The sequence below is a fragment of the Malus domestica genome, chromosome 14 (genome assembly GCF_042453785.1).
Source record: "Malus domestica chromosome 14, GDT2T_hap1".
Classification (NCBI taxonomy): Eukaryota; Viridiplantae; Streptophyta; class Magnoliopsida; order Rosales; family Rosaceae; genus Malus; species Malus domestica.
In genome coordinates, this window is record NC_091674.1 from 26208315 (window position 1) to 26224186 (window position 15872).

At 35.3% G+C, this 15872-nt stretch overlaps 2 protein-coding genes and 1 long non-coding RNA gene across 3 annotated transcripts; all 3 read left to right on the forward strand.

Moving 5' to 3' along the window:
• Positions 1 to 2500: 2500 nt before the first annotated feature.
• Positions 2501 to 10232, forward strand: LOC103455203 (homeobox protein knotted-1-like 6). Its single transcript, XM_008394789.4, has 5 exons — positions 2501 to 3072; positions 3402 to 3530; positions 3642 to 3759; positions 9410 to 9651; positions 9892 to 10232. Exons 1-5 carry the CDS (start codon positions 2662 to 2664, stop codon positions 10039 to 10041), a joined length of 1050 nt encoding a protein of 349 aa, XP_008393011.2. The 5' UTR covers positions 2501 to 2661; the 3' UTR covers positions 10042 to 10232.
• On the forward strand, positions 7648 to 8568 carry LOC139191424 (uncharacterized). The gene is made up of 3 exons (XR_011575479.1): positions 7648 to 7771; positions 8004 to 8122; positions 8333 to 8568. It is a non-coding gene; the product is annotated as an uncharacterized lncRNA (long non-coding RNA).
• Positions 10233 to 12501: 2269 nt separating the features above from the next.
• LOC103455204 (cysteine-rich receptor-like protein kinase 1) lies at positions 12502 to 15538 on the forward strand. Its single transcript, XM_008394790.4, has 6 exons — positions 12502 to 13511; positions 13810 to 13911; positions 14009 to 14359; positions 14452 to 14686; positions 14791 to 14935; positions 15102 to 15538. The coding sequence occupies exons 1-6, from the start codon at positions 12743 to 12745 to the stop codon at positions 15423 to 15425; spliced, it is 1926 nt and encodes a 641-aa protein (XP_008393012.2). The 5' UTR covers positions 12502 to 12742; the 3' UTR covers positions 15426 to 15538.
• Positions 15539 to 15872: the final 334 nt, after the last annotated feature.

A 15872-nucleotide genomic window follows, 5' to 3' on the forward strand; every position in this document is an offset into this window, starting at 1 on the left:
CCAGTGACTTTATTATGGAATAATCGACATAATACACAATAACAAGCTGATTGTATTTTGTATATTGTTAATCTCAAAAGCTTCGGACACTCCATGGTTACTTATCATTAAGAAACTATTGCTCATTATCTAAAATTAGGCATTGACACCTATGCTCAAGTGACTTCATAAAACAGAAAAATAAAATATTATGCCCGCATATGAAACTTTGATTTTTTTACAAAGAGCACATTCTCCTTATGCGTGAAGTTGTAGATAACAAAAACTGAAAGTCTACTATACATTAGTCCATGAGATACACTGTAGATAGTAAAACTGGTGCATGACATACTATTATGGAGTGTTTACGCATCCGTAATCGAAATGAAAATAAAGAATCAAATTTTGATTATGAATCATTCTTGTGTTTACTAAGATTTGGAGAAATCAAAACTGTATGGGGTCCACATAAAAATAGGATTCAACTCCTCCTTTTGGAGGAATTGGATTCCCAGGTGAGAGGTGGGAATTGAATTCCAGGAGTTGTGGGCAATCAGGACTGCATGATTTTTACTCATTATACCCACATATTTTATAAAATTCAAGTCTGCCTAGGATGTATTTATTGCAGTTTGGAGATGATGGCATAAACAAAAACAGTTAGGGAAATTAAAGTTTGCCTAGGTGTATTTATAGCAGTTTGGAGAAGCGCTTAATTAGAGAGTTAGATTGCAACAAAATAGGTCCTTTTTTTTTATTTTATGGAACGATATTATCTACATTAAGAGGGAGGGAATGAGCTTAGCATGACAATGTGCTAACAATAATGTGGTTCAAACTCGCATTTGATGAGACGAGAATCGAACCTAAGACCTCTCATTTACAAGTGAAGATGAATATCACTAAACCGTAGTACTAAATGATAAAGGGGCAAAAAATAGGTAATTTTTTATTTAAAAAAAAAGGTTTTAAAAGGTGGAAATGGGGCAAAAATTTATGGTTTACATTATAAGAAGAGGTAGAAAGTTTCTATAATTTATAAGTATATGTTAATATGAAAATTGAAGTTATTACCTGGCACATAATTAACTTATTTAGAATATAGGCAGTTTAGTAATTATACTAGCTTTAATTCTAGTTTATGGGTATTTGGTAAACAGCTTTTAAGAATTAGCATTATGCATACTTAATTCTAGATAGTTTAGTAAACAACTTTTTATATGAATCTGACTCAATCCAACTCCTTCTTAATTAAATTCCTTCTTAATTTAATTACTCAAATCTAATTATGAATTAGTAAACGTACTAGACTCAGAAATTGGGAATCAATATTTATGGCCTATACGAATAAGAGTATGGAATTTGACTGGAACGCTCTGTGCAATTGCATGGACCAAGTCCTGAAATGTTTTTCGGTCAGTTAAATCAAAGTCATCATCAGAGAGTGAAAAGAAGTAAAATCAGGTTGTGAACAAGGCATAGCTCCGGATTCTCTTTTTTCGTACGCTAAATATTTACACTCCCAATATACAAGCACTTCATAAAGTAATACTCACTATTAAAATAAGCGTAATGCTAGAGAAATTAAGTTTGTAAATTAAATTTTGTAAACTAAATAATATAGAAATTGATGATTAGATTTATTACTTAAATTTTGATTAAAGTACTTATTATTTATTAGTAACACGTCATTTTAGTTTACAAATTTAATCTACCTATCATTACTCTTAATTTAGTATTGTCAAAATTAATTTATTATTATTTTAATACACGATACATTTATATTAAACAGTAAGAGATTATATATAGACTTGTTTGGAACTACTTTTAAAATAGCTGAAAGCGTTGTTAGTTAAAATATTTTTGGGATCAATCTTTAGTAAAATACGTAAGTAAATCCTGAAAATGCACTTGAAGTGCTTATTGCAAGAACACCAATTATGTGTTTCTTGTAGGAAGTACTTTAAGTGCTTTTGGAACCAAAAAACACTTATCCAAAAAGAGCTTTTAGTTATTTTAAAAGCGCTTTCAAACGAGCCAAAAAACACACAAAGTTAACTAATAATTTAAGATCGAACTTGTTACCGACGAAATTGGAACATAAAACTTTTAAGTAAAAAAATACTATTAAATTTAATATCAAGTGACTAATCAACTAATTAACTCTTACATAAATACATGTGGATGCCAGTTGATCATATGTGCGTAGATGCATCTACATACAGTTGTTGAAAAAATCTACACACATATAAGCTTACATTTTTAAAAGGGAATTTTAACGAAAAGCACCCGGTACTGTTCATTTTAACGAAAAACCATATTTTTACACTAAAAAGTCAATCCTGGTACTATTCACTTTATCCTTTATTTTGTCCTTATCATTAAAACTCAAAGTTTTCAAGCCCTTTTCATTAGTTTTCATTTTTTAAAACCCACGCCAAAAGGAAAGTATTTGAACCAGTAATTTACCGCTTTGTACAACCTCCGTATGTTATTTTGCTACGATTAGTGACCAACTTTAAACCTAAATTAATTTATAATGATAAGACTCTGCGTTCTCTCTGGCCTCACACTTCCACTTTTCATCCCTATAATAATAAGCTGGAAGCTCTCTTCTTTGTGTCTTTCCCAGTTTCCCTAAGCAGATATAGCTTATCCTGATCTCTTCTTGGAAACGCACCAATGATGGAGGATCTGTACGGCCTCGCCGGCTCATCGTCAACGCCTTCAGCTGGTTTCAGCTCTGATCTTTACTACTCTTCGTCAATGGCTGCTATGCCTTTCTCGGCGAATCAGACGGTTCCTGATCATCAGTTGGACTACTACTGCAACTACAGGAGCAGGAGCGCCAGCTTTGAGCCTTTAGCGGCGGCTTTGGGGGAGCAGCGGATACCCGGGACGATGAGACCGGACCAGATGTTTTCAGGGTCGTCGTCCGGAGTGTCGGACGCTGCTTCGGTGGTGGCTGCTGGGATTCAAAGAGGAGGAGGGGAAAGAGGTTGGGGAGAGGAGGTTTCTTGTCAAATGAATGAGATGATCGCTTCACATCCTCTATACCCTAAGCTTCTTCAAGCTTACATCGATTGCCAAAAGGTGTAGTACTGTTACTATATAGTTAGTAAACCCTAACATATCTATCCAAGAATACCAAGAAATAAAGATGTTATATTATATGTGCTAGTCTCGGTAGAAACGGTTAGCAAATAAGTTTTGAGTTTTCAGAAGGAAGTTAAAAATAAAAACTGAAAACAAATGATAATCAAACGGTTTCTATCCTCAACAAATTTGGAGATTTGATAAGTATATGTGACCATTTAGTTAGTAATGAAGTGGCTTTATGTTTTTTTGGATGCTCTTTAGTTTATTAATTAATTGTTTATGTTGGTGTTTAATTTGGCTGAATTACAATAGCAAATGTGTAGGTGGGGGCGCCACCAGAAATAGCAAGTGTGTTGGACGAAATCCGGCCACAAAGTGATCATCTAATTTCCAGGAGACCCACCGATTCAACTTGCATGGCTACTGCCGATCCTGACCTCGATCTCTTCATGGTATCTCTCTCTCTCTCTCTCTCTCTCTCTCTCTCTCTCTCTATTCAAACTGTGTATGATGAAATCTCCTTTGTGTTTTGCCTAGCTAATTCTCTCTCTCTCATTTCTTAGGAAAGTTACTGCGATATATTGTTCAAGTACAAATCGGATCTTACGAGGCCATTCGATGAAGCAATCACCTTCTTGAACAAGATGGAGACGCAGCTCAACGCGCTCGCCAATAATACCAGTACTCTCTCTCCTTCAACTTTCTCTTTTAATTAACCCAAATCTTTGTTTTCTCTAGGTATTGCTTTATGTGATACATTTAGCTATAGGCGCGCGTTAGTGCTGTGCACCTTATTACAAGAGGCAGAAATTAACTCTAATCCATTTAGGAGAAGGAAGAGAGCAGTACTATACTTGTGTACAAATTAAGCTTGTGATCAGGTAAATTAAGAAACCCTAGAATAGATAAAAGGGACCCTAAATAGATCAGAAACAGTGTGATTTGAAGGTATTTGGTGACACTTGATTTCACAGATGTAGACGAGTTCTCTATGTGGCAGTGCCCTAGATTATAGCATATGATACATATTAATTTTCGTGTCTAGCTGCTTATGGTCCTGGCTAGTTAATTGAGCGACTATCTCAAAAAATAGAATAAAAATGTGAGCTTTAATTTGAGGCGGATGTTGAGATATATATATGTATGTATGTATGTATATAAGTTTGAGTATTTTTAGAGTAGCATTTTTGTATAAGTTTTGTTTTTCCATTTCTTATCCAAACATCACCTCATGAGCACAATAGAAGTATTTTTATAGGGCAATGTTATTTAGACGCAAAAAACTGACTCACTTGTTAGCACATTTTTTAATAGTGGTGGCAATTTAGTATGTTAAGAAGTATTTTCATGAGATAATGTTTTTCAAGTGATTGAACTATCTTACTTGGGCGGATGGGTAGGAGGCATCTTAAGACGCCTCTATTAAGGGAGAACCTTTCCTATGTAGATGTTGCACATTAGAAGAACATATTATATTATTAGGGCAATGCTATTTAGACGCAAAAAACTGACCCATTTTTAACTCTCTTTTTAATAGAGGTGGCAGGTTAGTGTGTGTTAAAGAAGTATTTTCATAAGATAAATGTTTTGCGCAAGAGTTTGGTAGAAGTTATTTTTTCATAATTTTGACATAATAATTAACCTTTTGAAAAATCTGGGAAGAGCGAAAATATATCTTCTCACAGTTATATATACTTTTCGATTATTTTTTCATGATATGGTCTACATAAACTGATTTCTGTTTGTTAGTTTGCATATTTTAAGAACCACCTTGTTTTTATATGTAGTTTTGCTTTATTTATAGGTAATTTGTATTGGCCTCTGATTATATAACTTGTGTTGGTATCTGCCCATATAGATATGGGTATTATTCTCTGTATACCTGTAAAAAAAAAGGTTATTTACACAATTTTTTTTCCTTAAATGTTTTTAACTTTTTAGTATGGGCGTGAAGTCATTTTTTTTATCCAACTTATAGAGATGCTAAGAAGTGTTTAGAGGGGGAAAATAATCTAATGTCTGCTTGTTCCTTGCTCACACGGTAAAGTGTATAATCTAATTGGAGACATCTAATGTATGCATCTAGTTGGATTGGCTTAATTTTCCTTGTGTGAGTGGCTCTTGGCTTTTGCATTTATACTAAACTTTCATTTATTGGAATGGTCAAAATATTGATTGTGGGTTTCTTAACTTAAATCTTCAAGTTATTTGGATATGATCAATAGAGCATGAGTTTTTGTGCATGTCATGTAAGGGCATTAAGAACTTTACCTTGGTAAAATAATTGTACTTGATCAAATTCTTACATATAACCAAATAAAGAGCACTTACAAGAATTATTAGGAATAACTGGTGGCGGTTTCAACTGTATAAAATTTAATCCAAGCTGAAACAAACCACTTTTCTTCTAATCATCCACATGATGAAGACAAGGAGATTCCTCGTATGGAATCATGTGACGAAAATCAGTTTTATATACATATCAGGCTAAGTTACATTTCCAAAATTGTCTGCCTTGGGGACTTACCTTGTATTCATTCACCGTTTATCTCCAACTTTTGAGGTTGTGCATATATTTGTATAATGGCTTAATCCATGAGATTCGTACTTGCAACAGATTGATGTTCTCATTGAAATCATTAGTTTAGCATTACCTTTTGTGCTTAAGGCAATAAGTTTGCAGATATAGTATGACAATATGCTTTTTTTTTTATTTGCACCACTTTAAAAGCAAGCTTTTTTCATAGGATGTTATGGATTATGTTTGGGAACATTGGTGTGGGAACCTGGTTGTTACTACTTAATTGGTTTAGGCATGCAAAGAAACTATAATTTAACATTAAATTCAAAAGAGTTCATCACCTTTAAGGCTCTCGGCTACTGAGTTTGAAAGCTTCTATTACTTATTGTGCTTGCAGGGTGTCCTTTTTCTGTCAATGACATGCTTGAGCAGATTCTTTTTTAATTTTCAAATACTATATCACGAGGATACCTTCGATGTACATGCAGTCTTTAAGATAAAATGAAATTGGCATGTGCCATCTATTCATGTTATTATGTTAATGGTTAAGAGCTGTTGAAGCTTTATACCAAGTATGTTTTGGGTGTTCTCTACCTGCAGATTGTACGTTTCTTAGCTGGAACAAGTTTGAAATTTGAAAGTCTTAAATCATATCTAGTAAGTTTTGTCTATATAATTTATAAATGGAAATGGTAGTAGCACTCTAAAATAATCCTCTCATTAGTCATTCCTCCTTTGTTTTTCCAGTAAAGGTGAGTACATAAAAGAATTTCAAATTTTAGCTACTCCTTTTTCTACGAGTAGCTCTTATCGGCTAATTAACAAGAGCAGTTTGTGTATTATCTGTTATGATTTTTAGCAGTACTTCGTGTATGATGGGGGAGTATCTCTTATCGGCTAATTAATAAACCCTCATTTTTATGGAGCATCTTGGAAAATTAGTCTTTGAAATTCCATGTTCCTTCATTGTCACATCTAGCTATAACACCAGGTTTGCCTTAACTGCCATTTCATTTTGGGATAGCCAAAGTTCTAGTAGTAAGATTAATTAAAATATTGATGTTACACTTGCATGCAAATAGTAAATGATTAAATATAGTACTTTGTTTATTGAAAATTGGTACATAGGCATTAGGTTTTGGTGTTAATCATTGGTTATCTATGTATCTATAGGTTCTACTTCCTAGCATAGGGAATTTTTCTTCCAAACCTTCTGTGTTTTTGCCTACTTAAGTTTTGAACTGTGACAGTCTTATGTCTGCATATCCATTATCATTCTTTGTTCTAAAGCAAATCAACGAAGTAAAATTCGTAATACAAACAGTACATATATACATGCCACAAACAAGAGCGCCCAAACGCCAATTTTAAGATCTTAGGGTTGGTTTGGTATTGATATGTTTTTAAAAAAACTGTTTCTGTTGTGATGTGAGAATAAGCGGCTGTGAAATAAAACTGTAGAGTGTTTGTTTGGTAAAATTTTTTATAAAAATGCTTTTGAAAAAAAAGAAGTATTATAGTGTTTGGTAAATTTTTATGTAAAACAGATATGAAAAAAAACTGATTTTTCAAAGTTGGATTTTGCAGCTTCTTGTTTTTTGTTTCATCTAAAATTGTGAAAAAAAATTGAAGCTAAATGTTTACTAAACATAAAAAACTCTTAGCTTTTTTCAAAATCATCTCAATACTAAATCAGCACTAACTATTCGTTTGGGTCTGCTGCAATGTTTGTCATCTTCCCTGGATTGAAATGAAAGTCCAAATTCACATGTATCATGTCAGGTAAAGAATGCAGCTAGGTTTTGCTACATGTGCTCAATCACTGTGCGTGCACGAGTGATTTGAAATTTCATTGCATGCTGTGCAGTAGTAAATGTGCACGGTGCACCCACCCACTAGCTAGCTAGTGAGGGCATTGGAAACCGTGTATTATTATTAGGGGACAACGAAAAACAAAGGGCATAGCGAGGGCACAGCCAGAGGGTAGAAAGGTCAATCGATAGATTGGATAGCGGGGAAGAAGTTTAAATGTGGTTGATTTGTTGACCAGAAGGACCCCCGCAGTTCCCGCTGCAGGTAGGGTTCAGCTTTTAAGCATTCAAACTTGAAGCAAGACTGGTTGAAGCTGTGGTGGCTGCTGGTGCATCCGATGCTTTTTTCTTCCCTTAGGTGGTATGTGTTAAATGATCTTCTGTATCCATATTTCTGGCACGAAACCCAAACCAGTCTTGTATGTAGCACTCATGTAATACTCACATCTGCGTCCATAATTCTTACAAGTTTTTTACTATCGTAATTACTAAATGACGAATTTCAAACTCATTTTTTGCAATTGAGGTTTGATTTTGATTAATTTCAAAAGCTTTACTGCTACTATTTGTCTTAATTATAACATTACATTTAGGTGTTGGCTCTATACGTTGTAACTTTATTTATTCACCGGGGCGTGCACTGTTGCGCTGCTAGTTTGGGTTCAAATTGGGGCGTGTCAGAAAGTGGTAACCAAGTAACTGAAATAAACAGGTATATTAAAAGTCGTAAAAATGTGTGCGAAAAATTATATATTCTTTTTTATATTTACCATTTGTTTTTAGAAACATATATCATTTATATAATGTGTTACTATGTTCTTTGATTAGATTGAAAAAGGGTTTTGTTTGTGCTGTTTAGATAAATAGATTGACATTTTCTATTTTGGTCATATGAAATTGGGTTGCGCACCAATTTCCATAGGACTACAGGAAAAAAGGAAATGGGAAAGCACAAAGGTATAGATGCTTTCTGCAACCTTTCTCGGAACTGCAAGAAATTGAAAAAAAAGTTGACACGGTAGATTTGAGAGTCAACTGAACTGATGGAGATTTGAGAGTGTAGCAGGCTGCAGGCAGGCCGTCAGGCCGTCAGGCAATGAGCGTTCTTTGGAGTTGAGTGTAGAAGAATCATAATACGTATAGTGCCGTGCCTTACGGGTAACCTTACCACTCAGACTGAAAGAACAGATCGATCGATGAGCCCACTCATACTTGACTGCATACGATACGACAGAACGAACTTCTTCAGTATTTCTTTTTGGTTTTCTTTTTAAACTCAAAACTTTTGTTTTCAGGCTGTCAGTTGATGTTACCGGACCCCGCCATCAGTATAGCACCATGGCTTTATGATACATCACATCCCTGGAAACATGAAATCCTGCTCTCCATGTGTGCATGCAGGGTCTCTCGTAGATGATCAATGGATGGATGGTTCCATAGCTGATGTGCATGGCTGGCCCACTGTTTCATCAATTGGTCCCACAATTCTGTTCCATGCCCATTTGGGATCATGGGGATCCATCTCTCCATGCTCACATGGTCGAGACTCAAAGTCTCAAGTCTAAACGTAACAAATAAAAAGATTTGACAATAAAAAAAAAAACTTAACAAATAGAAGGACTCGTTTGGTAAATCCATAACCGGAATTGGAAGAATTAAATTGAGAGAGAATTGAGTATTTTTTAGCATTGTCGCCTTGGCTTATACACTGACAATTAGAATGTAGAAATTAATTAATTATGTGATTACATCTTACAGTATGTTAGGAATGAAACCATGAAGCAGTTGAGTGTGGAACCAATTCCATAGGGTTTTCTTAAAGCAGTTTCAATTAAATATTATGGGTAGAATTTTATTCCTTCTTTTGTGACCTTTATTTGTGGAGGTGGTTAATTTAGGAGCACATTTCTGCTACTTATAAACAACAGAACAAGTTATTTAAAATTTGGCATATTGGATTTCCGTTCAATTGTACAAATCAGGGTTTTTTTCATTGCAGACGACGCTGCTGGTTCATCAGACGAAGAAGACTGGAGTGGAGGAGAGATAGAGGCTCAAGACTCTCCGCGGACAAATGAAAATCATGAGCTAAAGGATAAACTGTTGCGTAGATACAGTGGCTATATAAGCACTCTTAAACGTGAGTTTACCAAGAAGAAGAAGAATGGAAAGCTCCCTAGAGAAGCGAGGCAAATTCTCTTTGATTGGTGGAACCTTCACTATAAATGGCCTTACCCAACGGTAACTATAAATTATAACAGCTTGATTTTATAAGTTTCAATACCCGTCTTCTCTCTGTGCACAACTCTGTATACTTTTGTCTATTGATCCCCTTGGGCTTATTCAATTTGAAAGTTAGAAATAAACAAAGTACTCCAGAGGAGAAAATGGAGTGTGGAAATCACTCGCATTATATAAGTATGACCAATACTTTATACTTATTTTTTTCCTTTGAAATTTCTTGTTTTTGGTATTGTGCAGGAAGCTGATAAAATTAGTCTTGCCCAAGTGACTCGACTGGATCAGAAACAAATAAACAATTGGTTTATAAATCAAAGGAAGCGCCATTGGAAGCCATCAGAGAACATGCAATATGCTGTTATGGACAGTCTTTATGGAAACCAAGATTAATTATGAACCTCGGTCGATCTTAAGCCAATGCTGGGAACAAATATGCATATTCGCTTTGGTTACATCTTCCTTTACTAATGTTCGTTTTGTTATTAGCACGTGTAAGGACAGATTTGTTATGCAGAATAGTTACGAGATGCGAATAAACTGACTATAGAATGTCTCGCAATATTAGCTCTTATTGAGGAAAACTTGTGCTATTTAAGATTTACCACCAGTGAGAAAATTAGTTAATTAAGATGGGCTAAGTTCTCATTGCTAAAAGCATTGAGTGGCCCTATCAGCTTTGTCTCAGGATTTGGGCTAAGCATGCGGATATAGACCGAAGGGTGGGCACACATTAATTTCGATTTTACTAAGGTAGAATTACCGGAGAGGAAAATAGGCTAAAAAAAACAAATGACAGACAAAACCCTAAAGACAAAGACTAGGTATATTGTCAACAAAAGCCCTAAGAATATGGATTTTGTAAAATTGTGAACAGAATTTACTTGTTTTTATGATGACTGCCTCTAGAAAATTTCTGCCCTCAACAAATTAAGTATTCTGTAGTTATAAGATTGCAAATTTAAGTATCAAGGTTGATAGTTTGAAGATGAACTTTCTTATAAATTGATGTTTTAATAATAATTTTTTTCTAATACTTATTTCGGCTTTGCTCTGAGATGTTATTTTGGTAATAGTTGCACGTTATACCACAAACCTAACTAAAAACCTAACCAAAACATTATTGAACCGATATATGTCGGTATTAAGCCATTGGGTTTCAGTTTGGTATGAAATTCAGACAAAACCACAATGTGCGGTTAGACCCAAATTCGAACTAACCCAAACCGCACTCAACCCTTATATTAGGCTCCCTAGTGGTTCTCTCCTGCTTAGTAAAAAACAAAGAAAACAAAGACATCTACGTTTGCATGGCTGTATTTTCGTATTATGTTTAATGGAATTATTGTCCAATAAAATTGTTTAATGGCATCAGATAAGGAAGAATCTGATAAAGAGAAAAGGCAAGAAACCACTTGCAGATAAATATACATATATATATATATATGTACAATAAATATTCTAGTCCCAACTTGGAGTTATGTGTAGAATAAATTCCATATTATAATAAGTTATCATTTTACTAGGTTCGTCTTGAGGAAATTTATCTCTACGTAATAATAACTATCAATAAGTACAAATAATATTCAAATGTCGCAATACAAGTTATGATGAACTAAACTATTTCTCTAACGTTATTTGGGACAATACTTTTTTGTTGTTTGATGTCAGGTCTTTGAGTATGCAAGTAATACATCGTCAACCTGAACAATGTTATATAAAATTTACTTAGAAAGCGAAAGTATCAAAGTGAGCACTACATGCATGCACTAGCTTTTAAAGATTAGGTGTCTTCCACTAATGCAACTTAAAATTTTTCATGCTCCACTGCTGATAATGCAGTTATTTGTGTCCATACAACTTTCAATAAGGATCATTAAGTCAAAAAGTAGTATTCTTTAAGTACACCTTTATTAAGTAATAACCTTTCTAGAAATATAAAATCGGTTTAGCCCCAACATTATGACTATATAAACGTCTTACTGTATATTAATTTTTTAGAGTCCTATTTGCACGTTTACCACAAGTCTGAGTAGGATAAGAAATAAAAAAGAAAAGGAAACTACTGGTTGCAAGTTACTCCCAGAAACATTAAACGAATGTAGCAGATAAAACAAGTTTTAATTTCTTACATATTCTTGTGATGGCTTATAATATGATAATGGGAATTTGATCAGCATCTCATATTGAAATAGCACTTATAATTATTAATTACCCTTTACGCCTGAAAATTTTAATTATTGTATCTAACACAGTTACTTTTGACCAAAAAACAATATTAAAGGGTTACTGATGTTGTTTTCTTTTAAGCAGTCCCCCCCTTTTTTTTCTCTCTCATCATGCCGGACATTTGTATTAAAAATAACGAACCAAAAAATCAATATGTTTAGCAGCATGGTAACATTTGGTTCATCAAACTTCTAACTTTGATGCTGGAAGCATGCTGAAATTTCAACTTTACTTCCAGTTGAGTATTACGTTATACCAAAGTGACTTTAGTTGTAGATTAAATATTTAACTATATATTAAAAAACAAAAAATTTTAATTCATAATCGATTAGATCAAATGTTCAAAGAATCACGATTCTGTGTATATTAATTTGTAATCTTTTAATTCTGGAGGAGGTGGATGAGAAGAAACTCTTTTGGCTAGTTTTGGTAGTAGAGATGAATATACCTGTCAAACAATCATCGACCTCATGCAGTCTCACTCATAATTGTCCTAGTTAGAGAGGCACACCAAAAATAAGAGGTACCTTTTCAATGTTATACCGCGCACCTCTTAGTGCTCATTCGTAAATTCCACCATGACCATTGATTAATATATAAGAGCTAGTTTTTAAATACTCAATCATAGAAACTTAGAATATACGTCGACGTAGGGTTTAAGCAAGTAGGTTCAAAGCTTCTGCCTACTGGGCCCTAAAAGTGTCAATAATGGTGCACTTAGGCGGCTCGTTCTTGGCCTTTGGCTTCCAACTGAATCTTCCATGCATGGAAAACGATAAACATGGACGCTGAGGCCTCACCAACCCCTCTCTCATGCATAACTATTTTTCTGGAGAAAGAGTAACCCATTGACCATTTGAATGAGATGCAATTACCAATCCCAAATCCTCAAAACCTCATTTACATATTCCTCATATTCTCCGCGTTCTTCTTCTCTCCCTCCGTCTCACACCCTCGAATCTCCGAGGCGGGTCGATTCTGTGGACATGGCAAGCATAACTCCAGCAGCAACTTCATTCCAAACTTCGTAAACGTAATGAACTTCATCTCCAACAATGTCAATGCAAAACGCTGGGGAGAATACATTATTGCCTCACCAGCACCAGAAGTGTATGCCCTTGCTCAATGCTATGATGATCTGTCACCAACCGAATGCTCCGCTTGCTTTGCAGTGTCTCGAACAAAGCTCCCCCTCTGCCTTCCCTCCACCTCGGCTCGTATATATCTTGACGGTTGCTTTCTTGGTTATGATGATCATGAGTTTTCTCACCAGGCAGTTGATGACGAGTACAAGAATGTTAAGTGTGTTAGCTCGCGAATCGATGCTTCGAAGTTCAGAACAAAGGAGTTTGCTAGAAAGGTGGAGGGTGTGATTCGAAATGTGACAGAATTGGCTGTAAGTCATGGAGGCTTTGGTGTCTTCGGGAAGAGAGGAGGAGTGGAGAGTGTGTATGCATTGGCTCAGTGCTGGAAGACAATCAATGCAAGCGGGTGCAGAGAGTGCTTGGAAGAAGCCGGGGCTAGCCTCGTCGGATGTGTGCCTGGAGTTGAAGGCAGGGCTATGTTTGCAGGGTGTTTTTTGAGGTATTCAAATGAGAACTTCTATGGAATTGAAGATGGTTCAAATGACTCTGGTGAGCCTAATTTCAATATTTCTTTCTCTTTTCAATTTCAATAATGCTATTTAGACACAAAATCTTAACACCATTATCGATTCTTTCTAGTATAGGTGGACCTAACCATTCTATGTGAAACTCATCTACATTAGAGAGTGTGGGGGTAATGTTGTCACGAATAGTGTCTAAATATCATTACACTTGGGATATGTCTAAATAAGATATCTTTTTAAAATTTGTTTGTTACATGGGCTTTGGATTAATGATTCTTCTTCAATATCTTAGTAATTTCTTCTTCTTCTTTTTTCTATAAAAGTGAGGCAAACTGTAGCTACCATTCTAATTGCCATGGCGAGTTCTTTGCTTGCTCTCTTTGGAGTTTTCATGGCGTACAAGAGATTTTATAAAAGAACCGAAGGTAAACACCTTGAACTTACAGTCCTAATTCAACCTCTTATTTTTAGTTAATTCTTGTTCTACATGTTCTCATTGGATCCTTAAGTTTTTTCTGTTAGTGTACAATAATCCAATTGGGGTTTCCATTTCTATACACAAGAACAATTTGAACTTCAAGTACGAAATGCTTGAAAAGGCCACCGATTTCTTTGATGCCTTGAGGAAATTAGGCCAAGGAGGAGCTGGTTCCGTATTTAAGGGAGTTCTTCCAGATGGTAGAACTGTTGCAGTTAAAAGATTGTACTTCAATACGCGCCAATGGGTGGACGAATTCTTCAATGAGGTGAATCTCATCAGCGGCATCCATCACAAGAACCTTGTTAGGCTTCTGGGTTGCAGCATTGAAGGTCCAGAAAGTCTTTTGGTGTATGAATATGTAGCCAACAAAAGCCTTGATCAAGTCCTTTTTGGTGAGTACTCCAACCTAGCTAGTTATCATCTTAATTCATCACTTCATTGTGTACATATATAACATTAATACAAGTTTACTTATTTCGTGCAGGTAACGACACAAGGCAAATTCTAAGTTGGCAACAAAGATTCGATATCATCTGCGGAATTGCTGAGGGACTTGTGTATCTTCATGAAAGTTGTGGAGTAAAAATTATTCACAGAGACATAAAAGCCAGCAACATTCTCCTTGATGAGAATCTTATTCCGAAGATTGCTGATTTTGGACTTGCCCGATGCGTTGGGCCGGATAAATCTCACCTTAGCACAGGAATCGCGGGGACACTGTAAGAATTCAAGAAATCGCTACCAGTAATTTTGTTCCACCTTTTGACTTTGATGCATATCTTTTACATACAGAACTTACAAAGTAGTTTGATTTTTGTTGCAGGGGATATATGGCTCCTGAATATCTTGTTCGAGGACAACTAACTGATAAAGCTGATGTTTATGCCTTCGGTGTGATGGTTCTTGAGATAGTATGCGGCAAGAAGAACCGTGTTTTCGTAGAGGGTTCAAGTTCAGTTCTCTACTCTGTAAGACTCATCTCCCTTATTTGTTACACTTTGGTACATCTAGTGATATGCTCAATCAAACGACGTGATTATCATTGATTTTATAAGCAAAGTCTCCAACGACGAATTCCAGTATGCGTATTTCTTAACACGTAAGTAGCATCTTATTTTTTCCTTATGACATTAGGTTTGGAAGCATTACAAGGAAAAAAATATCACCGAAACTGTTGATCCGACCTTGAAAGGTGGATTCCCCGAGAGAGGGGCATCCGATGTACTTCAGATCGGGCTTATGTGCACACAAGCTTCTCTTGCAGTGAGACCATCTATGGCCGAGGTGGTTCGGATGCTCACTGATGAAAAACATGTTATCCCTTCACCAAAGCAGCCTCCATTTTTGAATGCAAGCATACTCAACTCAGATGTGTCCAAAACTTTTATGAAGTACACTTCGTCACAAACAAGAGATGGAATAGGGTCCCCAGAGTCCAGTACTTTGTACGAAGTATGAATGTTGTATTTAAACAAGTAACATGGATTGTCCAAAAAAGGGGACAAAAGATGCTGGAAATTATTGACATCCAATGCCTTTTCAAATAGAAAACTTCAACGGTACGAGAGAAATTTCATTGATAACGAAAAAAAAGTTATACTGAATCAGAAGAAACATAAACCTAACCACAATGCCTTTTCAACCAAAGGGCTGAGGCTGCTTGAATTGAATAGGGCGAACAATAAATTATTGAGAATGTATGTGACGATAGATCGCGTACATTCACAATCCAATAATGCAAGATTATACAATTAATAGTAATTTACACGTACAATATTTGATAAGAACGGGAAGTCACACTCCATGCAAGTAGCTTCCTAGAAAACATAATTTCATGAATTCAGAATAGGAGTTCATATATCATGTGTCATAATATAGGTAAAAAAAATAAATTTAAGTGATACT